The sequence below is a fragment of the Peromyscus leucopus genome, chromosome 10 (genome assembly GCF_004664715.2).
Source record: "Peromyscus leucopus breed LL Stock chromosome 10, UCI_PerLeu_2.1, whole genome shotgun sequence".
NCBI lineage: Eukaryota > Metazoa > Chordata > Mammalia > Rodentia > Cricetidae > Peromyscus > Peromyscus leucopus.
In genome coordinates, this window is record NC_051071.1 from 45457107 (window position 1) to 45484275 (window position 27169).

Below are 27169 nucleotides of genomic sequence, written 5' to 3' on the forward strand. Positions count from 1 at the left end.
TAGATAGATAGATAGATAGATAGATAGATAGATAGATAGATAGATAGATAGATAGAGAAATATGCTCAGTGTAGCCTCACCAGACCAGACTTGTCCAGAATGGTCCAGTACATTGACTTGTTTCTTTTTCAGGTCACAAAATGTTTGTTAAGGTAGTCATAGGTCTTCATTATTATTTTTAATATATTATTCTGCCTATCATTATGAGACAGAAAATGCAACAGAATTAAACCTTCAAAATTCTAAACAGGAATTAACATTAGTTGCCATGATTATATTTCTATGATGCCTCAGTAATTCACTTTCCACTCTCCTTTATACTGACTTAGTCTGTTTTTAGAAAAACTTTTTTATGTTTGTGGTCCAGTCAACGTCATGTAAAGTCTTATTGCTTCTTTAATACATTTTCTGCCAATATCCAGAGTCTTTCAATTTCATATATTTGTGGTCATGATTCTTTATTAGTTGCTTTTGTTTTGTTTTGTTTTTTAAAAGACTGTGTTTCTTTATTTTGTTATTAAAAGACTGCTCTTTGTCAATTTTATATATGTATATAATATATTATATAATATATTTTAATTGCTCTCTCCCCACACTCTCTTTTATCTCCTTCTATCCACTACCAGTCCTCACAACTGGTTCTTTCTCCAGCTTCACAGAGTTGTGACAAATCTGGCTTAGACAGGGCCATCTTTCCATCCCTGGATTGGAACTATGCTTTGGAACCTGGTGTGGTCACCCATGAGTACATAACTGGGGGCAGTGACTCATCCTCTCCCAGAATTTATCAGTAACAAACAATTTATTAATGATTATTAGGGTCCCCCATGTCCCTCCTCCATTCATGTTTAACAGTTGATAAAACTGTCCTTGTGTATACAGAGTGCAGGGCTCTGAAGTTGCTGTGAATAGCCTTCTCCCTCCCTTCTGTCTCTTATCTTCTTCCACCACTTCTTCCAGAATGTTCCATGAAACTTAGAGGGCGTATATAAATGTCTTCTTTAGGGCTAAGCACTCAAAATTCACATATTCTCAGCACGTTGTAGAGTCATCATTATTCACTGGAAAAGGGTTTCTCTGATTAACAATCAAAGTAGTATTTGTCTATGTGTACAAACATGAATATTTAATTTAGAAGGCAGTATGACACTGAGTCAATGTACCTAAACAACTGTATACACCATAGATCTATGACATTCCCTGCTGTGGGTTGTGATCAGGTTTACATTAAAACACATGACTCCCCTCCTCTGAGTGGTACCAAATCCATTCAGAGTGGTTGATACCCTCAGAACCATAGTTTGTGGCATTCACAGCTTGGTAAGACCAATGATACGTTGGCTCCCCCAGCAGCTTGCAGAGGACCTACTGGCACAGACAACAGGAGAAATCCTGCTAAATCCCCCTATATTATGCAACCAAGATGTATGGTGTCTTCAGCAATGGGGTCTTGCCAACTAGTTCTGGTAGGAATCAAGAACAGTAATACCCTCTATTTTTTGGCAGGGGGTGGACTCTAGGACCAACTTAGTTAACAACCTCATAAGGAAGTATCCCACCCCTACTACTGGATGGTTGTGGTGATGGTAATGGTGATTTAATATCTGTCCTAAAAACTCTAGGAGCAGCCTCTTCCAGCCATTCAAAGTCTCTCCCTTTAAACTGTAGTTTTTCTAATATATATATATATATATATATATATATATATATATATATATATATTATTTCATTGCAAGATAGTAGGTTTCAAAATGAGATTTTAAAGAAGAGGATACCCTTCTTTGGGTTAACACTCCGAGCAACCCTCCCTTCTACTTTGATATCACATACTTACTACTATTTCCTTTTCCCTTAAGGTTATCTTCTTAAAGAAATATTTTAGATATCAACATTTTCAACTTCCTTAAGCAGAATGAGAGTGTGGATAATACCATATAGCTCTTGTGTCAAAACAGCACAAACATGCAAAATTGAAAAATAAACATAGGGTACAATTACAAAGGAAAAAAAAGACATATATATTAGTCATCCTCACTGTGTTGACAGAAACAACTAAAAAAAACCAGTAAGCTAATAAATAAAAGGCATAGTGAAGGAAAATAAGGACTAGGCTATAAAGCACAAACTGTGGAGTTTAGCAGAAAGTACCCTAAGACAGCTGTGTGTAAAATGTTCTCAGGATTATGAAAAGGGTCTTTTCATGTCATTTGGAAATGTTTTTTCTTCTTAAATTGACTTTAACTTGGGAGGTTGTGGATTATTTAATGCTTTTCATATTTTATATATATTGGCATACTTAGCTTGCTTTTGTGTACATATGTGATTTGTACATATGCTTAATATATGTAAATAATAAATAACTGAATGTTTATGGATCATGTACCTTCAGTTGTGATAAAGAGTTAGCTAAAAGTTATCTTTTACTTTATAAAAAAATACAAAACATTTTTGCTTAGGCAATTGACAGAATGGACCATTTAACAAAAGAGGGCAAATGGTTCCAGGAAATAGATAGTAAATGAGTAGGTTTTTAAAGGGTTCCTGGTCATCATGATTAATAATAAAAGAGCTACAAGGCAAATGGGAACTAATTTACGATATCTCATTTAAATGTTTTGACAAAGAAAAGAACATCTTTCAAATAAAAAGTAATTGGAGCAATGAATTAATCTAGGTTTTGATTAAAAATTGAAAACTCCATACCCAATTTCACCAGCTAGAGAAACAGACACAATAAAAACACACACTGTTTTAATATTTATATTATTAATGAAGAACTGTTTGGAGTATTATCTTTGATAAACATTTTTCAAATTAATGGCAAATTAGACAAGTCAGAAGCACCATGTTTCAAAAGAGATGTATTAATAGATATTGCATAATTTTTGTTCTCACCCATAAGTTCTTCATAATCTGGCAGACTGGGCTTGAACAGATCGATGGCTAAGCCATGAAGCCATGAGACCTGAGTTGACCCTCTAGACCTCACCTAGGAATCCAGGTAGCATGGCATACCTGTAATCCGAGCAATGGAGAAGGACAAATAGGAGGGTGCCTGGAGCTTGCTGGCCTGTCTAGCCAAACACTAGGCCGAGCTCCAGGAGTCCACTTGAAGAGAGACAAGAGGGATTCTATGAGCAAGAGGCATCTAGATCATGATGGGGAAATCATCAAGATCATGATGGGGAAATCTATAGAGACAACAAAACCAAACTAGTGGGAACTCATGAAATGTTCTTTAACCTCAGGCAAACACAAATTAAAACTACCTGGACAGTCTATCTTACCCTACTCAGAATGGCTATCATTAAGAAAACAATTATATTGAGGACAGGATGGGGCAAAGGGGATCTCATTCACTGCTAGTAGGGTTGCAAATTGGGACAACCATGATTGAAATCACTAAGAACATCCTTCAAAAAACTAAAAGCAGAACTGTAATATGATCTATATATCCCACTTCTGATCATATCCCCCCCCCAAAAAAAAAAAAAAAACTAAATCTGCGTACTATCTGAAGAAAACAATAAGTTAAGGAATCAACTTAGGGACCCATCAACAGATAAGTCGATTAAAACTTGATGTATACTAGTGGAAGTCCATGAACTATAGACTAGTGGCTGTCGAGCCCCCATGGGACTGGACTAGACCCTCTGGATATGGAAGATGGTTGTTTGGCTAGAACTGTTTGGGGAGGGAACCCAAGCAGGGGGATCGGGATCCATCCCTGGTACATGGGCAGGCTTTTGGGAATCCAGTGCCTGTGGTGTGGTGCCTTTCACAGCCTTGGTGCAGTAGGGAAGGGCTTGGACCTGCCTAGGCTCAGTGTGCCAAGCTCTGCTGACTCCCCATGGAGACCTTGATTGTGGGGATGTGGGGTGGCTAGGGACAGAGGGCTGGAGGGTAGGAGGAGGGAGGAGGAGGGATCTATGGGTGGTATGTAGAGTGAGTAAAAAATTTCTTAATAAAGAAAAATGAAAAAAATTGATGTATAAATATAAATGATATAGATATAGATAGGTATTTTTTCCTTGCTTTCAGTGCTAGAGAATGTTTGGGTGGCCTTAGACATACCAATCAAGCACCCACCCATTGTGCTATATCTCTAGACCTCACACTATAGTTTTATTAAGTCATAAGGAAAAATTAAATTATGCCATGTGAAAAAAATGAATGGAGATAGAGAGCATGTTAAGTAAAATAAGCCAGATACAGAATGAAAAACACTGCCAACTTTCTCTCATATGTGGATTCTAAGTGCAAATATTAACATATGCACATTGTCATACAAGTAGAAGAAAAACTACTTGGGAAGAAGAGAAAAGACACCAGCAAGACAGATGGGAAAAGCAGGGTTAATAGTGGGGAGGAATATGAGAAAAATACATGATTTACTTGTATGAAGATACCATAAAGAAACTGTATATAATGAATGTATGCTAACACTTCAAAAGTATTTGAGAAGTTAGGTAATAATCAGTAACAAAAATAAAAATAAATTCTGAATTCAGCTTATGTTGATGCTTTGTGTTTGTTTTAATTTCAACATTGACTTCTCTGGTGTCATATTTACATTTGTCAGGATTGTATCCCTTCATCAAGCCATTTCATACTCCAATAGTTTATTAATCCTCAGCAAATAATAATTTAAATAATTAGTTAAATAATTAAATGAGCATTTTGACCTGTTGCTAGCAATACAATAACAAGGAAAGCTGACTAGCTTCATGGGATTTAGAGTCTTATGACCCATATATGTTCCCATTAAAATGATATCTCTGTATTAGAAACTGCTAAGTCATTCTGCAGTTGGATCACACACACACACACACACACACACACACACACACACACACACACACAGAGTAACATTCAAGAAATAGTAAAAGAGCAAAATAATCAATTTCACACTTTTTTCATTGCTTTTTCTGCAGGCTTAACTATGAAAAATAGTATATACTAATATATATGATCTAAGTAATTCACTATATTATGAATTAACAAAAATTCAAATGCTTTACATATCAGCACAATGTGAGTTCAATATTAAGTGCTGAATCAAAGGGTAGTTGTTGCCCTCATTACTTAGATTTTTTGGTCTGTTATTTCTTCAAAATAGAATTCTTTCGCAGAATTAACTGGTAAAAGTAATTAAACATTTTATGACCCTTAATACATGTTTTTCATATTTATGCAAATATTTGTTCTAGTTATTAATAGATAAATTAATAGAATGAAGCATTACTAAATATATTCTTTTTTATCATTCCAAAATTGTCATTAGCATATTTAGCTTATAATTTACTGTTGCAGAATACTTGTTTACACTGAAAAATATATGTCTTTGCCAAAATGCCTTCTGATTGGTTTAAAAAAAGCTAAATGGCCAATAGCTAGACAGGAAAAGAATAGGCAGGACTTCCAGGCAGAGAGAGACTGGAAGGAGGAATCTAGGCACACGTATTCACCAGTAAGACAGAGACAAAACAGTATGTGTGAGATGGAAGAAAGGTAATGCTATGTGGCAGAGCATAGATTAATATAAATGGATTAATTCAAATTATGAGAACTAGTTGAGAACAAGCCTAAGCTAAGGTTGAGCTTTCATAATTAATAATAAGTCACCATATTCTTATATGTGAACTGGCAACCCAAAGAAAAACCTGACTAAAATTCATCTATCAGTTTCATCAGTACCTCTCCTATTATGACCACATTGCAAGTTAAATCCTTCTAACTTAATGTTTTGACCTATTGAAAATCTTATTATAAAAGGGAGGCTTTTAATATTTCTCCAATGTTATTGTTTTTCTATTTTTTTATTTTCTTTTTCCATATGTAACTTATGCTAAAAGTGTATTACACATATTTAATATACACAATATGTTGTAAAATAGATATAAATATGAAAATGTTATCATGAAATAAGATAATACATCCATAATTTCATATAGCAACACATTTTCTGTGAGTGTTGTAGGTACAGGTGTGAGTGTGGGTACTTCTAGAGCAGCTAAAATCTAATCATTTAGCAAAGCATCAAACACAGCATAATATTTTTATTAATTGTAGTCCACAGTTGGACATTAGATCTACACAATTATTCTTTCATACATCTGCCACCTTCCAAACCTTGATACAGAACAGAATATTTATTTTATAAACATTCTGTACTATAAAATGCAATAACTTCAGTATTTCCACTATACTTCCTTTAAAATATTTCCAAGTTTCATAAACAACTACTTTTCTGGAGCTAAATTAAATGTTGGTTTTCCTAGTCATATTCTACAATCTTTTAAAAACTCATTGGTTCATTTTCACATTTAATCTCACAGCTCTTCTTAATTTACTCAGTTTTCATCTTAACCAGACTGCTCTGTGGTCATGACTGTTTCTCCTATGAAACGACCATCGACCTATATCATGACAAATTGAAGAGTTGTCATTCCTCGCCCATCTATAAGTTCTTTTTCATGTATCTCCTACAATATGGTAGTCTGATTGATTCTTCCTAGCTGTCTGACAGCTACATGTTTTTTGTAGTTAATCCATCCAGTTTTTAATGGTTATCAATATTCTTTGTCTTATTTCTAAGGCTTGAAACACTGTCTAATGGTGAAACACTGAAATTTATGACTGCAGGCTTCAGCATATCATCATATTTGCATACCTAAAATTCTACTAATCTCTCCATATATAAATGTCTACTTGACATAATAATTCATATATCCAAATAAAGATCTTGGTTCTTTTTTATGTCATTCAAATGCTTCCTCCAATGTTCTCCCTATACAAGTAATTATGACAACTATTGACTAGTTACTAGACTGCCATCTTGTTTCTCATCTCCTGAGTGACATCCAATTCATGTCAGTCAATTCCATCCATCCTCTGCTACCAGATTTCTTTTTAATAACAAATACAGGAGAATTCCAACGGCTGGTTGATTCTTAAATATGCTGAGCATTTAACTTCTCTTGTACCAGCTGTTCAAAGGCCTATAGTTTCTCTTTTGTTAAAGGCCAGTGCTGAATCCATAAAGGCTTATCTGTTAACCATTTTAAAGGTAGGGTTGTTGGTGTCTTTGAATGATCAGCAGCTGTTGTGCCCTGTTCTTGTACAATCTGAATGGTCAGTGACTGTTCTTTGTAATACCTTCTAATATTTTTCTCAGAAACATATGTTAGTTTATGGTTTGTTTCTGAGTTTACAGGAATGTTAATCTGGGTATTCCATTTTTGTAATAAATCACATCCCCATAAATTTATAGCTATATTAGCCACATATGGCTTTAACTTTCCTCTCTGTACTTCTGGCTCTATACATTAGACCCATCTTGCACTCTGTTTAATTTGAGATAATGTTCCAATCCCTAACAGCTGAACATTTACCGCCTGAAGAGGCCAATTTGGATGCCAAGATTCTGGTGCAATTATTGTTATGTCTGCACCTATGTCTACAAGACTTTCAATGAGAATGTCATTTATTCATATTTTTAATTTTGGTCTTTGTTCATTTATAGAAGTTTGCCAAAAAAATCACTTTATGGTTTCTCCTGGATTTTTTCTTCTCTCTTTTTTAGCTGTTCTATCACTCTGAGCAGTATGTTTTTTGTTTTTTGTTTTTTGTTTTTTTTTACAATAGTAATCAGGTTCTTTAATTACTCTGGAAAGGGGTTTCTTCTATGATGGCAGAAAAGGACTAAACTGAATTTGTCATGAGGGCCTACAAGAGGCCCCTCAGGGAGTTTCCCAATGGCAAAGGCAATGGATTACCTTGTCTGTCTATTGTTGATCTACATCCATTAGTCCAATGTTTGCCTTTACCACACCTTCTACATAATCCAGAAGGGAGGGGCATTCTGTTGCCATTGTTCCTTGAAGAAACATTGTTTCTAGGAAGGCCCTGTTTACAGTCCCTTTTTAGGTGACCTTGTTTACCACATTTGAAACATCTGACATTACTATATTTCTTCAAACATCTGGAAATCACTTCTCCTATCTAAGTATCATTTTGTTCATTCTGACACTGACTCCAAAGACAGAACTCCTTTATCTCTAGCACAGTCTTTTATAGGCCATAGTATTCTAAATGCTTTCAGATTCCCTACACTTGACTGGCTTCCTACACTCTTTCCCTTAAGTAGCAAGAATGATTTTGATTTTGCTATTTAAAATAGTAATACACATATGGTGATATTAATTCTGACGTCAATCTCTTATGAGAATTAGATTTACTTTCCCATTTCACAGATAAGAAAAAAAATTATTTTCCAGTATCATAGCTATTATTTCACAGAGCTGGAATTTAAACTATAGCCATCTGTGAGCAGCTCCTTCTGACACATGCACTTACTTAGGCTTTAACCATACCAGTGCTTCTTATTCTTTGTAGAATAAACCATTCCTGCCCATGACTTTTATCTCCATTGTTTTTACATGCATCTACCAGTCTTTCCACCCACAACCTCAAAGTTATACCTAACCCCATCCTGTTGTTCTGCAAATACCATCAAATAGGTTTCTTTCTCAGGGCCTGGTGCTTCTCCTCAGCCATGTAATTTGTCCAGCTCTCTCTATTTCTGTATAATGCACATGTTCAATGATTCAATTTTTTGCTGGATTGTCCTAGAAACCTGTCTTCCACTACCTTGTCTCCCAATGAAAGACCCCAGCATACTTGCTTAGCCTAACGTCATTTTGAGCAAGGCCTGAAAAGTACAGGAAAGTTCAGTCAAAGGACATGGGCACTGGAATGAACAGGGTGTCTGCGGTCGGCCACCTGGCCCCCAGAAAAAGGGTACTAAAGGTCAGAAAAACAACTTGGAGCCGAGACAGCAGGCGTGTCGAGCTCGGGGAAAAACCACGAGCTGTCCTGAGTTTGAACCTGGCCTCATTTGAATCGTCCAATCAGAACCCTGTAAACCGAGCTTCTCGTGCTTCTGCTGCCAAACCCTATAAAAACCCTCCACTCCAGCCCGTCGGCGCGCCAGTCTCTTGAGCCTCTTGAGGGACTGTGTTGCCCCGGGTACCTGTGTTCCTGAATAAAGCCTCTTGCTGTTTGCATCTGACTTGTGGTCTCGGTGTGATCTCTGGGCGAGGGTCTCTCCAGAAGGAAGACTACCTTCGGGGGTCTTTCATTTGGGGGCTCGTCCGGGATCAGAGACCCCCTGCCTCGGGACCACCGACCCACTGTCAGGAGGTAAGCCGGCCGGCCTTGGTGTATGTCATCTCTGTCCTGTCTGAGTGTTGTTGGTTTGTCTGAATGTTGAATGTTGTCTGTTTGAGCGCCTGAATCGATCTGGAGTCAGTGGGGCTGAAGGAGCTGACGAGCTCGGACTTCGCCACTGCGACCCTGGAAGATGTTCCACGGGTCTCTGAAGTCCCCTCTGGGGCATGGGAAGTCCCCTCTGGGGCACGGTCTGAAGTCCCCTCTGGGGCACGGGAAGTCCCCTTTGGGGCACAGGAAGTCCCCTCTGGGGCACGGTCTGAAGTCCCCTCTGGGGCACGGTCTGAAGTCCCCTCTGGGGCACGTTCTGAAGTCCTCTCTGGGGCACAGTCTGAAGTCCCCTCTGGGGCACGGTTTGAAGTCCCCTCTGGGGCACGGTTTTTCGGGGCCACCCCCGAATCAGAAGAATACGTGGTGCTGGTAGGGGACGGAGAATTCAAACACTCCGTGACCCCATCTGAGTTTTTGCTTTCGGTTTTACACTGGAGCCGCGCAGCGAAACTGTTTCTTGTTTGTGTTGTCGGTTTGTTTTGTGTTCTTTGTCTATCTTCTCCATCCAGGAATTAATATGGGACAGACTGTCGTTACCCCCTTGAGCCTAACTACTGACCATTGGTCGGACGTCAAAGGCCAGGGGAGCAATGAAGGTGTAGTCATCAAGAAAAATAAATGGATGACCCTCTGTGAGGCCGAATGGGTCATGATGAATGTAGGATGGCCACGGGAAGGGTCATTTAATCTCTCTCTCATTTCACAGGTTGAGAGGAAGGTGTTTGCCCCCAGCCCCCATGGGCATCCAGACCAGGTTCCCTACATCACCATTTGGAGATCCCTGGTTGAAAACCCATTCCCCTGGGTCAAGCCCTTCCTCCCACAACCCCCTCTCACTCCCCAGCCTTCGGCACCTCCTAACCCCCTTTCTTCTCTCTACCCAGTCCTTCCCCACAGGGAGCCTTCCAAGCCCCTTGTCCTTCCCCCTGACCCTAACTCTCCTCTCGTAGACATGCTGGTAAATGAACCGCTGCCCTACCAGCCGACCCCCCCAGCGCCGGCCGCGACCCCGGCGGCCGTGCTCGCAGTGGCCCTAGTCGCGACGCCGGCTGTGACCTCCCCGGCGGCCACCCCCCCCCCGTGATGACCCCGCTCACTGGGGACTCGGAGGAAGAAAAAGAAACAGTCCAGTCCCCCATCGCGGGCCGCCTCAGGGGCCGCCGAGCCGGCCCCCCCACTGAGTCCAAAGCCTTCCCTCTTCGGGAAGGACCCAACCATCAGTTACAATATTGGCCCTTTTCTGCCTCAGACCTTTATAATTGGAAACAACATAATCCCCCTTTCTCCAGGAATCCTGTTGCCCTGACCGGCCTAATTGAGTCCATCCTAGTGACTCACAGGCCGACTTGGGACAACTGTCAGCAGCTCCTGCAGACCCTCTTAACAGTAGAGGAAAAGCAGAGAGTTTTCCTGGAGGCCCGGAAGCAGGTTCCGGGCGATGACGGGAGGCCAACCCAACTCCCAAATATCATCGATGCAGCTTTTCCCTTGACCCGCCCAGACTGGGACTTCAATACACCTGAAGGTAGGGAGCATCTACGTCTCTATCGCCAGTTGCTCTTAGCGGGTCTCCGAGCGGCCGCCAGAAGGCCTACCAATTTGGCTCAAGTAAGGAACGTGATACAGGGAAAGGAAGAAACACCCGCTGCATTTTTAGAGAGGCTGAAGGAGGCTTATAGGATGTATACTCCATATGATCCAGAAGACCCAGGGCAAGCACCAGGTGTCATCCTGTCATTTATCTACCAGTCTAGCTCAGATATCCGAACCAAATTGCAGCGGTTGGAAAGTTTGCAGGCGCTAGGTTTGCCAGATTTATTGAAGGAAGCAGAAAAAGTGTTCAATAAGAAACTCCTGAGGAGCGTGAGGAAAGGAGATGGCAGAAACGTGAGGAAAGGGACAAGAAACAGCATAGGGAAATGAAAAAGGTTTTGGCCGCCGTTGTGTCTAAGGGACAGCGGAGAGAGGAAGATAGGTCGGGAGAGCGAAGGAGGCCACCCCTTGATAAAGATCAATGTGCTTACTGTAAGGAGAAGGGACACTGGGCCTGAGACTGCCCCAAGAAGCCACAAGGACTCCGCCGACCCAAGCCCAAAACCGTGGACCTCCTTAATCTAGAGGACTAGGGGAGTCGAGGCCAGGAGCCCCCCCCCCTGAGCCTAGGATAACCCTCAAGATCGGGGGGCAGCCCGTGACCTTCCTGGTTGATACTGGTGCCGAACATTCAGTCCTAACCCATGCCGGAGTGCCTCTTAGCCGGCATTCTGCACTGGTGCAGGGGGCAACTGGAAACAAGAGGTATTACTGGACTGCTGAGAGAAAGGTCCAACTGGCATCAGGGCAAGTAACTCACTCCTTCCTGCATATACCTGAATGCCCCCATCCGCTGTTAGGACAGGACCTATTAACCAAATTGAAAGCACAAATCTACTTTGATGAGAAGGGACCAAGAGTCACGGGTCCTAAAGGAGACCCCCTACAAATCCTTGCCCTCAGTTTAGAGGAAGAATATCGTTTGTTTGAGGCAGAACCCCCGGAGAAATCACCTGAGGAGCTACAGAACTGGCTGAGAGAGTTTCCTCAGGCCTGGGCAGAGACTGGGGGCTTAGGGCTGGCACGCGATCAGCCACCGCTGATGATCTCACTAAAGGCCTCCTCGACTCCCGTTTCAATCAAACAATACCCAATGTCACGGGAAGCTCATGAGGGGATCAAGCCCCATATTCGGAGGCTCCTGGACCAAGGGGGGTTAAAGCCCTGCCAATCACCTTGGAACACCCCTCTCTTGCCTGTTAAGAAACCGGGGACAGGAGACTACAGGCCAGTCCAGGACTTGAGAGAGGTCAATAAGCGGGTGGAGGACATACACCCCACGGTGCCTAACCCCTATAACCTTCTGAGTACCCTACCACCGACCCACGTCTGGTACACTGTGCTAGACCTGAAGGATGCCTTCTTTTGTTTAAAACTGCACCCTCAAAGTCAACTGCTATTCACTTTTGAATGGAGGGACCCAGAAAAAGGGCTCTCGGGACAATTAGCCTGGACCCGGCTCCCTCAGGGCTTCAGGAATAGCCCAACCCTCTTTGATGAGGCCCTACATGCAGATCTGGCCGGATTCCGGGTCGAACACCCAACCCTGACTCTGCTCCAGTACGTGGATGATCTACTCCTGGCGGCCAGGAGTCGAACCGAGTGCATGGAGGGCACTCGAGCCTTACTGGCCAGACTTGGGCAGAAGGGCTATAGAGCCTCAGCCAAAAAGGCCCAAATATGCCGAGACAAGGTCACCTACCTAGGCTACACCCTGAGCGGGGGGCAAAGATGGTTAACAGAAGCAAGGAAGGAGACGATAATCTCCATCCCCCCTCCTCAGAACCCCCGCCAAGTTCGAGAGTTCCTGGGTACGGCTGGGTACTGCCGCCTTTGGATTCCTGGCTTTGCCGAACTGGCAGCCCCATTATACCCCCTCACTAAACCAGGGACCATGTTCCAATGGGGGGAGAAGCATCAGAAAGCGTTCCAACAGATCAAGAAGGCCTTACTCGAGGCCCCGGCTCTGGGTCTGCCAGATCTAACCAAGCCCTTTGAGCTGTTTGTGGATGAGAACTCAGGTCTTGCCAAAGGGGTACTGGTGCAAAGACTGGGACCTTGGAGGAGACCTGTAGCATACTTGTCCAAGAAATTGGACCCGGTGGCTACAGGATGGCCTCCATGCCTCCACATGGTGGCAGCCATTGCCGTATTACTCAAGGATGCCGGAAAGCTGACTCTGGAACAGCCGTTGACTGTGCTGGCCTCCCATGCAGTGGAGGCCTTGGTCCGACAACCACCGGACAGATGGCTTTCTAACACCAGAATGACTTACTATCAGGCCTTACTACTGGACTCAGACAGGGTAAATTTTGGGCCGATAGTTTCCCTTAACCCTGCTACCTTGCTGCCACTGCCTAGCCCCTCCGAGGAGCATGACTGTCTCCAGATTCTAGCTGAAGCACATGGCACCCGCCCTGATCTGACAGATCAGCTGCTTAAGGATCCAGACCCTGTCTGGTACACCGACGGGAGCAGTTTCCTGGAGGAGGGGGAATGCAGAGCTGGGGCGGCTATAACCACCGAATCGGAAGTGCTATGGGCATCGTCACTCCCGCCCGGGACATCGGCCCAGCACGCAGAACTGATTGCGCTCACCCAAGCTCTCCGGATGGCAGAAGGTAAGAAGCTCACAGTTTATACTGACAGCAGATATGCCTTCGCCACTGCGCATGTCCACAGGGAAATCTACAGACGGAGAGGCCTGCTGACGTCCACGGGTAAGGAAATCAAAAACAAAAAAGAGATCCTAGACCTCCTAAAGGCCCTGTTCCTCCGGCTCCAACTCAGTATTGTCCACTGCCCAGGGCATCAAAAGGATGACTCTGCGGTAGCCAGAGGGAATCGGCTGGCAGATCTGACTGCCCGAACAGCGGCTTCCCAGCCAGCAGGAAACAGCCAGTTGATGGCTATACAAGAACCACAACCTGAGAGAGACCCCGTGCCCTATAGCCCAGAAGACCATGAGCTAGCAAAGAAAATGGGGGCGGACTGGGAACAAAGAAGACAGGCATATATACTAGGGGACCGGATGGTCATGCCAACCTCCCATACCCGATATATGCTGAGATTCCTCCATGCATTGACCCATTTGAGCAAAAACAAGATGAAGACCCTATTAGACAGAGAAAACACCGGGGCAGTGCTGCTGAACCAGGATCAGGTACTCCAGCAGGTAACTTCTACCTGCCCAGCCTGTGCTCAAGTCAACGCAGGAAAGGTTCATCTAAACAAGGGGGCCCGCCAAAGAGGCCATCGTCCTGGTGTTCATTGGGAAATAGACTTTACAGAAGTAAAACCCGGACTCTATGGGTACCGGTACCTCCTGGTCTTCGTGGACACCTTTCCTGAATGGATCGAGGCATTTCCAACCAAGAATGAGACGGCTAACATGGTAACAAAGAAACTGTTGGAAGAAATCTTCCCCAGGTATGGGATGCCTCAAATATTGGGGTCGGATAACGGGCCTGCCTTCGTCTCTCAGGTAAGTCAGAAGGTGGCCAAACTATTGGGGGTTGATTGGAAACTCCATTGTGCATACCACCCCCAGAGCTCAGGACAGGTAGAACGAGCTAATAGAACAATCAAGGAGACTTTAACCAAATTAACGCTTGCAACTGGCACTAGAGATTGGGTGCTCCTACTTCCCTTGGCTCTCTACCGAGCCCGAAATACTCCTGGCCCACACGGCCTAACTCCTTTTGAGATCATGTATGGGGCCCCACCTCCTGTTGTAAACTTTCTCCATCCTGATATTTCATCTTTTGCCACCACCCCTACTTTAGAGGCACATCTTCAAGCCCTCCAACTGGTGCAGAGGGAGATCTGGAAGCCCCTGGCCAAGGCTTATCAGGAGCAGCTGGACAAGCCGGTGGTGCCTCACCCCTTCCAGATCGGGGACTCCGTTTGGGTCCGACGACACCAGACCAAGAATCTGGAACCACGGTGGAAGGGGCCCTACACTGTCTTGCTGACCACCCCCACTGCACTCAAGGTCGACGGGATTGCTGCATGGATCCACGCCTCTCATGCGAAGGCTGCCAGGGAACCCGACCCAGCAGGATCCAGAAAGTCAACATGGACAGTGCGCCGCACACGAAACCCCCTAAAAATAAGGTTGGCCCGCGGCTCCTCTTCCTCCCCCTCCTCTTAATCTCTGCCTACCCCCAGGGGACTAGGGCGGCAGAGAGCCCGCACCTAGTTAAGAGGCTCACTTGGCAGGTCATCTCACAACCTGGGGAGACGGTCTGGCAAACGACCGCCCTTCACACCCCCTTTACATGGTGGCCTAACTTGCACCCAGATCTCTGCCAACTAGCAGCAGGGTCAGAGGACTGGGACATCCCTACCACTGACCCCATGAACCTCAGAGCACCAGACGTCTGTCAGGATGGTAAGGGAACTTGCAAATGTAATGACGGGAGATACGGATGTAGTCACCCTGAAACCAGGGCAGCCCTGTCACAACTATCCTTCTACATCTGCCCCCGGGATGGTAGGGACAGAAAGATGATTAGACAATGTGGGGGTTATGAAAGTTACTTCTGTAAAGCATGGGGATGTGAAACAACTGGTAATACCTATTGGAAGCCTTCATCCACTTGGGACCTCATTAGGGTAAAGAGGACTACCCAAGGAGAAAGCCACTCATGGCGTCCCCTTACCCGAGGACATTGTTGGGGAACTGTCACGCCAGGAAGAGATAACACTTACTGGAAGGGGGGGGGCCCTGTGTAAATTTCACCTGCAACCCCCTGAATATATCTTTTACTCAGAAGGGAAGGGAGATAACGCAAGACTGGATTAAAGGTAAAACATGGGAACTTAGACTTTACATGACGGGACGGGACCAGGGAGTCGTATTTACGATTAAGCTTAAAATCACGGAGCCCTCCGCCTCTATAGGTCCCAACCAGGTTCTCTCTGACCAAAAGCGCCCCTCTCTACCCGCTCCGGCACCCCCGAGGGCTACCCCCCGACCCAATTTGGCCATTCGCCCAAGCACGGCTCCGAATGCTACTGTAACCCCAGTCACCCTCCAGCCACCCAGGCCCGGCACGGGAGACCGGCTATTGAATCTTATAGAGGGCGCTTACTCAGGCCTCAATGTCACCAATCCAAATCGGACTCAGGAGTGCTGGTTATGCCTAGTCTCCACACCTCCCTATTATGAGGGGGTGGCCGTAGTTGGAAGCTTCACCAATTCTTCTTCACCCCCGTCAGGATGTGCCTCGACACCTCAACATAAGCTCACAATCTCCGAGGTGTCAGGACAAGGACTATGTCTGGGGACAATACCCTACACCCACCAACACCTGTGTAATCGCACCCAGGCACTTGTTCCAGGACCCCACTATCTCGTGGCTCCCAACGGGACTTACTGGGCCTGTAGCACTGGACTTACACCATGCATCTCCCCCTCAATACTAGCCAACACGGCCGATTATTGTGTGCTCATAGAACTGTACCCCAAGATAGTCTACCGTACACCTGAAGATATCTATGCCCGGTATGAAACAGGGGTCCCCCGCATAAAAAGAGAGCCAGTCTCACTAACCCTGGCCCTGATACTAGGTGGATTAACTATGGGAGGAGTCGCCACCGGAATAGGCACAGGTACCACTGCCCTCATGGAAACCAACCAGTTCAGACACCTCCAGGCTGCCATGCATACCGATATCCAGGCACTGGAGGAATCCGTGAGTGCCTTGGAAAAGTCACTCACCTCCCTGTCTGAGGCAGTTCTGCAGAACCGGAGGGGATTAGACCTCCTCTTCCTGCAGGAGGGGGGGTTATGTGCTGCCCTTAGAGAAGAATGTTGCTTCTATGCGGATCATACTGGGGTGGTAAGAGATAGCATGGCTAAATTAAGAAAGAGATTAGAACAAAGACAAAAACTCTTTGAAGAACAGCAGGGATGGTTTGAAGGATGGTTCGGAAGGTCCCCCTGGCTCACCACCCTCATCTCCACCCTTATAGGACCCCTTCTGATTTTATTGCTCCTTCTAACGCTCGGGCCTTGCATCCTAAACAGACTTGTCCAATTTATCAGGGAACGTGTTTCTATTGTTCAGACCTTGGTATTGACCCAACAATACCAACGACTCAACCAGGTGGAAATGGAGCCACATCCCTATTCTTCCCCATGAATGGAGGATTCCATTCCCTGAGATAAGAAAATGGGGGAATGAAAGACCCCAGCATACTTGCTTAGCCTAACGTCATTTTGAGCAAGGCCTGAAAAGTACAGGAAAGTTCAGTCAAAGGACATGGGCACTGGAACGAACAGGGTGTCTGCGGTCGGCCACCTGGCCCCAGAAAAAGGGTACTAAAGGTCAGAAAAACAACTTGGAGCCGAGACAGCAGGCGTGTCGAGCTCGGGGAAAAACCACGAGCTGTCCTGAGTTTGAACCTGGCCTCATTTGAATCGTCCAATCAGAACCCTGTAAACCGAGCTTCTCGTGCTTCTGCTGCCAAACCCTATAAAAACCCTCCACTCCAGCCCGTCGGCGCGCCAGTCTCTTGAGCCTCTTGAGGGACTGTGTTGCCCCGGGTACCTGTGTTCCTGAATAAAGCCTCTTGCTGTTTGCATCTGACTTGTGGTCTCGGTGTGATCTCTGGGCGAGGGTCTCTCCAGAAGGAAGACTACCTTCGGGGGTCTTTCACCTCAAGTACCCACTCCTTCACTCTCTATCCTGTTGTCTTACTATATAATCTCTGTCATTTCCTAAAAATACTAAAGTGCATTACTTTAGCACTCAATCATTCAAATTATATAGGTTCATAGTATTTTTTTTCTCTAAAGTTTTGACATCTATATCTGGAAATAACTTCACAGTGAATCAAAATGTATTCTGTCTATTAATGTCACCCTAGAAGATGTCGGCCTATAATAGTCTATTTAACTGTGCTAATATTCAAAAAAAGTGTCAAGCTTTGCCATTTCTGTTGTAGATATTTGAATAGATGTATTTAATAATGGACGCATTAAATAATATTTGATTGTCTCATTTCATACATTTTTAAAATATTAACTAAAGAATGATTTTTATTTGGTTTTGGCAAATTTAAATTTCCAACCTGTATTTGATACCTCATAAATGATATGAGGTAAAGCATAGTTGATATAAGTAAGCAATTCCCTTTCTTAATTTCTAATATCCTGGTTTCTCACTGTTCCCAGGAATAATCCAACCAAGAAAATTTTAACTAAAATGTGGCTGAAATTGTATGTCAGTTTTTCCCTGAAACCATTGCTCAAAGCACAAGATGAACATTTTACTTGAATTTAGGTAAGATCAATTTCTCCAAGTGTTTAGGACAAAACAAAACTTAGCATTTAGGCTAGTAATGACATTTAAAATACCCTATTCTATCAAAGTGAGGTGTTTTTTTTTCTTCTTTTATTCCTTAAAGCATCTGATAAAAGTATAGTATTTGGGAAGATAGAGAATACACGTGGGCATTCGGAGAAGCAAAAAGTATGTGAAGCATGCAAAAATAATGAGAGAAAGATATTTGCTGATCTGAACTTCAATAGCCTACTGGTTTACAGACTCCTCAATCATTTACGCTACTAGCCTTTTCTTTTCTGGCAGGTATATTGTTGCTGATTTTGTTTTTGTTTTTGTTTTCTTTAAGTGGGTCAAGAGCACATATGTTTTAAATACAAAAAAAAAAAATAAGTTAAAGTTCCAAATAATAAGGTCTGGGTTTAAAAATTATAGCATTCACAGGAATATGCTTTAAGGCTTTAGTTATTCCCAGCATGGCCTGCTGGGCTTGCTGCATTCTCTGAAGAAAACCATCTGCATTCTCTACAATGTATGTCGTGCTACCAACTGTTATTGGAGAAACACAACATGTTAAGCACATGATGTGTCAGGTAAGGGGAAACTGTAGTTTTCCTCCAGAACAATAATTTCTGTTGAAGCTGCATTTCCTCAATCCCTGGTGTGCAGTACATGGCCTTAACTCCTGCCACTGAAGTGCCATTTCAAGTGCTCACGTCCTTGTGTTCTCAGTGATTCATAGTGTCCTCACATTCCAGAATCTCGAACAAAACAGTTTTCTCAGAGTCTCACTCTGCCTAGAACTCACATTATAGTGCAGGCTAGTCTTTGAATTCATAATCCCCCAACATTAACATCCCAAATGATGTGATCACAGGCATGCATTTCCACTCAGCTAGATTGTCTGCCTTTGTGAAGTTTGCCTCTGGTGGAGAAAGTCTGTTGATCAATACTTCTTGAATCTCAGAGGGAAATGAGTTGTCTGCCTGGATATTTGGCATAAAAATGACTACCCTGGGTGTTGTCAAGTTAAGAAAAATACTTTTAGTGGTGTAGCTTTGGCTCAACTTGTGTGTTTTAACACTTCTTTAATCTTACAAAATTACAATATGCTCCTCTTCTTTCATTAAGCACCCAAGCCAAAGCTGTACTTAGTGCTGCCTTTGAAATTATCCCACACACCAGTTTGCTTGCCTTTTTGTATTATTGCATGAAACTATAGATTTTCTTCAGTGCTAAAAATGCTCTTGTCATTCATGCTTGGCAGATGTGAGCTGGAGACTCCCTGTAAGTGTTTAAAAACTATATTCACTCTATGAGCAATTTATTTGTTCATAAATGTCAACTGGGCTTTTAAGCCTGTAGGAAGCAATACCCATAAAACTTTAAATTTTTATAAACTTTTAACTTTAAATGTAGTCTGGAGGAATACAAATTAAGCTAGCACCATATAAAAATATACGTATTTTTCCCTTGGAGGTACTTCCCTCCAAATGCATTGTTCAGTAACTCAAGTCATACAACCAAGCTATGTTTTACTATTTAGTTGTGTGACAAGGGGTTTAATCAGCCTGAAAAATGTTGACACCTCAATATGTGTGTGGTAGAAAGGAACATATTGTTTGATTTTTGAAACTTGGGACTAAAAGCTCACACTTTTCATTTTGTGGAAAATCCAATAACTATATACCAGTAAGAATAGCTGGTGCAGAAAATTTTAAATTAAATATGAAAAATGCAAATTGTCAGGCATTAGGTTATGCTATTACCCTTGGTTTAGTGAAGCTATGCCTAGAGAAAGACATCTTATATGTTAGGTTGTTCTCTATAAAGTAGACATTTTTTTCTGTATCATGTTTCTCTTTCAAAGGTTTATCTTTAACATAAGCCCTAGTTCATCAGTGAAGCTATTGACAAAAAAAATTCAGACTCTTAAAAATGCATACACAGTTACATATACAAAATGACAAGAGAACATGCTATATAAAATAAATACTTTTAACTAAATTACTTCTCAAGGTGTCCAAAGTATTGCTTTCTAATCAAATTTGACATTTGAAGTAATAAAGTTCTGCTGTTCTCTGATTAACACATTAGTTTATAACCAAGTTCATTCATTTCATCATTAATGAAAAATAATTGAGTAGCTACCATATGCCAAGCTTTCATGAACTTTGAAGAGTACTTGTTTCAGTCTGTCATGAAATGTTATACTTTTAACTACTCTATAGATCAGATGGGTTTCTAAGACAGTATTTGAAATCCTATGTCTTCAAAATGAAAGCCACGAACAAATTATGACCTGTGGCATCATGCAGAATGCTTCTTAATATGAACAGAATCAGACAATAATTTCAGAGATGTGAGTGTGTTAATGCTCTGTGTGTAAGTTTTCCAGTTTGTACAACAGAAAGTGTAAGTACATATGCCTCTCATTTTTGTTCTCATGACTAGATGTTATAACATGTATTATTTGCTTAACAAAGTGCCAGATACATTATAAAATAGGCAATTGATAGTTTGGGGTAGAGGTTCACACCTGGAATCGTAACTTAGGGGGCTGAGGTAGGAAGATCACAAGTTTGAGAACAGCTAGAGGTACATAGTATTGTGACATTAACAAGAACAGTTATATATAATGATTAGAACGAAACAAATAAATGAATTTTAATAAAGGAAGACAAAACCACAGAACATTCTTGCTCAACCATCACCAAAGAAGCTTCCTCTTGTAGTAGATAGGAACTACTACAGAAACCTACAGCTGGAAAATTTGCAGAGACTTTGGGACACTTAGTCCTAAATGGGATGTCTCCATGAAACCACTCCCCTCAGGGTTCGGGGAGCTATGTGAAAGAGAAGGTGGGAAGATTGTAAGAGGTAGAAGGGATGCATGATACCAAAGAAACAGTATTTTCCATATGTAACAGGACTGATGCACATGTGAACTCACAGAGACTACGGAGCCATGCTAAGAGCTTGCACAGATCCAAGTCAGGTGGATAAAATGCTGAGATGGGAAAGTGGATTCCTAACCAAGAAGTTAGCTCCAATTGATGACTACTTGCAAAGGAAAAAAATCAGTTTTCTCCAATGGAGTCTCAGAGAGTGTATAAAACCACACTTAAGGACAGGCCCCCCTATCCAGTAGTAGGATGCCAACACAAAGCCAACATAATGGTGTTTTTAGTAGATTTTCTTTGTCTCATAAGTTTTTTTTTTGGTTAAGTTTTGCTTTGGGCATTTTTTATTTTACTGGTCTTTTGCTTGTGTATGATGGTTTCCAATCGTGTCTGTGTCTGTGTGTGTGTGTGTGTGTGTGTGTGTGTGTGTGTGTGTGTTGTTTACTTTTTATTTGCCTATTATTTTCTAGAGAGGGGAATAAGGCATGGAGTTGTATGAGTGGGGAATTGGGGGAAGAGATAGGAGAGAGGAAACAGGTATTAGACCATACTGTATGAATTTTCAATAAAAAATTAAAGGATTTAATGTCAAAAAAGAGAGATAACATTAAATACTGAAAAGTTACCAAAAGGCTTAGATCAAATTCCATTATGGTTTTTGATTTCATGTAAAATGCTATATTCTTTTCTAAGAAAATGAATATGATCATATTCTAATATTTATGAATTTCTGAAAAATTAAGTATAGGCATTTGATAGTATGCTTTAATATTTATTTATTTGTTTACTTATTTATTTAAAAGAAATAAAGAAAATAAAACTAAGCCAAAAAATTCAAACTTTAGGAGTTTGATAAATTCTATTATATATATATATATATATATATATATATATATAGTGTAAGGAAAGGAAAGACTTCTAATCTAGAAACAAACTTATTTATTATGACTATCTCTTTCATTGTCAAAGATTCTGTAAGGAGTAATTACAGATAAAATGGGAATTAAAGTATGGAGATAGCTGGAGGGATGGGTTATCATTTTTAAAGGAGGTGTATAAAGAAACCAATCAAAAAAGGAGACATGCATAATCTTCATTAAATGTGGGAGTGAAATAAGTCAGCGTGGCTGTGAGTGTCAAGGAGATTAAATTAATGTCAAAAAACAAAAGATGAGTCAATTAGATGAACTGAGCCAAATCTGCTTGGGTGGAGAAGGAGCAGTGTGGACAAGTGTATGAAATGTCAACATTGGAGAGAATAAAATGTCCCAGAGAAGTCACATGACCACAAATGCCACTATTCTCTCTTTCTCTATAATAAAAACCAAACTTCTATTGGAAAACAAATATGACTGCAAATAATTCTCCCAGTTAGGACAGATTGTTTCTTGCCATGTTAAAGTAGGTTTCCTTAACCTACAAATAACAAAAGGAAAAACAGAATTCATTATATACTTTGGGTTGTGACTCTATTCTTCCTGTTGTATGTATCAATCCCTTTCTCTGTGCTCAAAAAAAAAGAAGAAACTCAGTATATATTACTTAGGGAATATTGATCTTACTAAACCCCAAGGATACACATGTGTTGATGAATTAAATAAATTAATTTTAGGTCACAGAGAAATTAACTGTTATTAAACTTAGTCACATTCCAATGATTTGCAAAGGCTCGAGGAATAAAAATTTTACACCACACATCCATGATAGATTTTTTCTTCTTTAATTAAATTCATTTTATTTTATGTTTTTGAGTAAAATATTTGCTTTGTATTTTGCATGGTGGCATGTTTGTTTGATTTAAATGCATGGTGTCTTGTAGCATATGGTAGTCTTGAACCTACCAGGAAGCCTATACTGACTTTGAAATCCTGATCCTCTTTTCTTAGCCACCCAAATGTTGCAGTCTGAAATGTGCACCATCATGTCTCAATAGTGAATTGATTTTTAACATAAAATAAAAAAACAAATGTAGATATTAACTAGGGAACCTGTGGCACATTGACTGCTGAGTGATGCCCAAGTCAGGTCATAGCTAATAATATTCTTAAAGATTTATACTTTAGTTGTACAAAACTTCTTCTAGGTTTTCTAAAATCAACAGTGTATTATTGTTTTCTATAGTCCACCTTACCATCCAACAGTATGAGAATACTGTGATCCTCCCTATCTGCAATTCAGTACCTACTGGCCAGCATTTCAGCCTCCCTCCATGAGTTAACATAAACGCAATAGGAAAAAAAAGTACATTCCCAAAGATTCTGCTGAATCTCTTCCAAAACAATATTTATGATGCAAATAAAATGTTTTCCATATAGCTAAATTGTTTGTATGAGGGTATTACTTAGTTTGTAGATATAATGCAATATATAGTACACTAAAAATATTAAAGATTTGTCTGAAAAAACAAATGAGAAAAAATAATAAATTTGTCTCTGAGTTGTTTCAAAGTATTAATCAATGAGAAACAGAATGACCTCTGTAGTGTGTTTATTTAACCACAAAAAAATTGACTCATACGGTTTTGTTTTTCATTTCAAAATATCAAATTAGAATTAAGCTCATTATTTTTAATCAAGTAAATTGGAAAATGTTGTTGAAATTAAAAATAACGTTTTTCTGCTACCAAAAAAGCTTTCTTTCAACAAACGCAAAAGTTGTTCTATATTTTAATTTTCCCTTCTGATTATTTTGGAGTATTACTATGCAAAGAGTAGCATTTTAAAATTTTTAAAACTGTCACCATGCATGATCTCATTTTAGCTGATATTTCTGAAGAACTCTTAAAAGTAAATAGATGAGCAGCCCTTTCATTTGACATTTCTTGAACTTAAATATTCATAAGGTGATTGATATTTAAACATCATCTAATGAAGAGCTCAATTTCAATGAATGAATCAATGTATCTTATCCAAATGTATTAGGTGGGAATAATGAGAGTAGTTTATCAAATAAAAATTTTGTTGTAAAAATTTGTCTTAAGTATATATATTTTTCTAGTGTAAAAACCTGATTTTAAAAGATGAATCATCCTTTTTTCACCAAAAATATGGTTCCACCCTGAATTTTATATTTGCTATAGAATATTTTTATGTCATAGTAATCCATCTGTTTTGCTGCAGAAATTAAAAAAAATGTTTTGTTTTGGAGAGAAAAATTCAATATGTTTAATTTTTAAGAACCAAAAGAGATTTTACTGTAGGAAAAAAAATTCAGTTGACCGTATACTTCTTGGATTTGCTCTTAATAAAAAGTATATACTGAAAACAGCATATATTTGCCTTGAAACCAAACAGAAAACACTATTACACTGAACCTGAAAAAAGAGAAAGTGGGAAATAGCCTTGAATGCATTGGCACACTACCCTGAATAGAACACCAGTAGCACAGACACTAAGATCGACAATTAATAAATGGGACCTCTTGAAACTGAAAAGCTTCTGTAAGACAAAGAACACTGTTAACAGGAAAAAATGAAAGCCTACAGAATGGGAAGAGATCTTCACCAACTCCACATCTGAAAGAGAGCTGATCTCCAGAATATATAAAGAACTCAAGAAATTAGACATCAAAAATAAGTAATCCAAATAAAAGTGGGGTACAGACCTAAACAGAATTCTCAACAGAAGACTGTCAAATGGCAAAGAAACACCTAAAGAAATGTTCACAGTCCTCGGGGGAGGTTTTGCCCTGAAGTAGGTGGGAATGGGGGTGGGCTGGGGGGAAAGGGAGGGAGGCAGGAAGGGGGAGAACAAGGGAATCTGTGGCTGTTATGTAGAACTGAATGGTATTGTAAAATAAAATTAAATTAAATTTAAAAAATTAAACCTAAAAAAAAAAGAAGAAATGTTCAACATCCTTGCTATCAGGGAAATGCATACCAAAACAACTCTGAGATTCCATCTTACACCTTGCCAGAGTAAGATCAAAAACACAAATGACAACTCATTCTGGAGACAATGTGGAGCAAGGGGAACACTCTTCTATTTCTGGTGGGGGTGCAAATTTATACAGCCGCTTTGGAAATCAGTATGACAGTTTCTCAGAAAATTGGGAGTCAATCTACCACACGACTCAGTTATACCACTCTTGGGCATATACCCAAATGATGCTCAATCATACCATAAGGACAATTGTTCAACTATGTACATATAGCAGCTTTATTAGTAATAGCCAGAACATAGAAACCATCTAGATGTCCATAAACCAAAGAATGGACAAAGAGAATGTGGTATATTTACACAATGGAATGATACTCAGCTGCTATCAAAAGCAGTAACATCATGAAATTTTCAGGCAAATGGATGGAACTAGAAAAAATCATTCTGAGTGAGGTAACCCAGACCCAGAAAAATATAGTATGTACTTACTCATAAGTGGATATTAATTGTAAAGTAAAGGATAACCAGACTACAATCTACAATCTCAGAGAGAGGCTAGGTAATAAGGAGGGCCCAATCACATGGATCTCTCTGGGAAGGGGAAATAGAAGAGATCTCCTGGGTGGACTGGGAGGAAGTGAGGATGAGAACTTGAGGGATCCAGCTAGGGGTGGGTAGAAGGGAGAGTACTGAAATAGATGACTGGAAAGGGGAGCATTCTGGGGCCAGGTAGGAACCAGATGCAAGGGAATCTCCTAAGAATCTACAAGGATGTCCCCCCTCTACAATTCCTAGCAAAAAGTGGATAGTAGTCTGAACTGGCTGTCTCCTGTGATCAGATTGGTGACCATCCCAATTGTCATCAGAGAGCCTTCATCCAGTAACTGATGGAAACAGATGAAGAGATCCACAGCCAAACATTTGGCCGAGCTCAGGGGATTCTGCTGAAGAAAGGATTGTAGGAGCCATGGGGATCAAGTACATCACAAGAAAACCCACAGAAACAATTAACCTGGCTCATAGGAACTCACAGAGTCTGAATCAACAACCAGTGAGAATGCTTTGACTGATCTAAGCCCTCTACATATGTGACAGTTGTGTAGCTTGGTCTACGTGTGGGACTCCTAAATATGGAAGCAGGGTCTGACCCTAATGCTTTCACTGGCTCTTGGAACCTATTCCTCACACTGGATTTACTTGCCCACCCTTAATAAAAAGGGAGAAGCTTAGTCCTATCTTAACTTGATATGCCATGCTTTTGTTGATACCCTTTCTGAACAGAAACAGAGGAGTGGTGTGAGAAGGAAGGGGTGGGGAGGAGAAAAGAGGGGGGAAGGAATGAGAGGAGAAGAGGGAGGAGAAACTGCAGTCAGGATGTAAAATAAATAAATAATTAAATAAAAAATTAAAACCTTAAAAATAAAAAATAAAAAGTCAAGTAATGGTAGAGTTAGCAGGTCAAAATAACTCAACAATGAGATTTTTTGGTTTTGTATTTTTGAGACAGGTTTCTCTGTGCAGTTTTTGGTGCCTGTCCTGGATCTCAATCTGTAGACCAGGCTGGCCTCAGACTCACAGAGATCCGCCTGGGCTCTGCCTGGGTTCTGCCTCACGAGTGCTGGGATTAAAGACAAAGACATGCACCACCGCCACCTGGCATAAAGTGAGATATTTTTAAGACTAGATGATAAACAATCAAAATTCAAAGTTATGTTGAACTTTAAGAACTTTTTAAAAATGTCCTTTTATAGTGATTTTTGAAGACTATGAAATCTCAATATATTCCTTTTGAGTGAAAATTAAATATCTGATGCCGATGTATTTGTTTCATTGGAGAATGCACAATACATTCCATTGCCTATAGAATGGAAGAGAAAGAATATGTTATTATTAATGGGAAAAAATGTGAATTTTCCAACACTAAGTATACTGACATAATCCTTAACTATAAAATGAAAAGGTATCACCCTTTTTATATGAAGTGTGAAATTCTGAGAAATCAGATCACATAAAGAACATACTCGCCCCGACTTCCCTTCTGGACCAGAGGTGAGTATCCAGGCCCAACCCGGACCCCATCCATGGGCACCAGCCACTCCAGGAAGACCTGCCCAACTTGGCCCCAGGTTCTGGCCACCGGGCAGATCCCCTTCTAGCCCCACCGGGAGGGATCCCCTTTTCCAAGTCCCCCCCAGCAGCCCCTGCAATCTCCATGCCCTGC

At 41.2% G+C, this 27169-nt stretch overlaps 1 protein-coding gene across 1 annotated transcript; it reads left to right on the forward strand.

The window, feature by feature from the left end:
* Positions 1–9787: 9787 nt before the first annotated feature.
* LOC114692408 lies at positions 9788–15028 on the forward strand. Its single transcript, XM_028868131.1, is given in 4 exon segments — positions 9788–10300; positions 10393–11125; positions 11128–11426; positions 11429–15028. Coding segments are annotated over 4 exon segments (5133 nt in total). The 5' UTR covers positions 9788–9799.
* The last annotated feature ends 12141 nt before the right edge of the window (positions 15029–27169 follow it).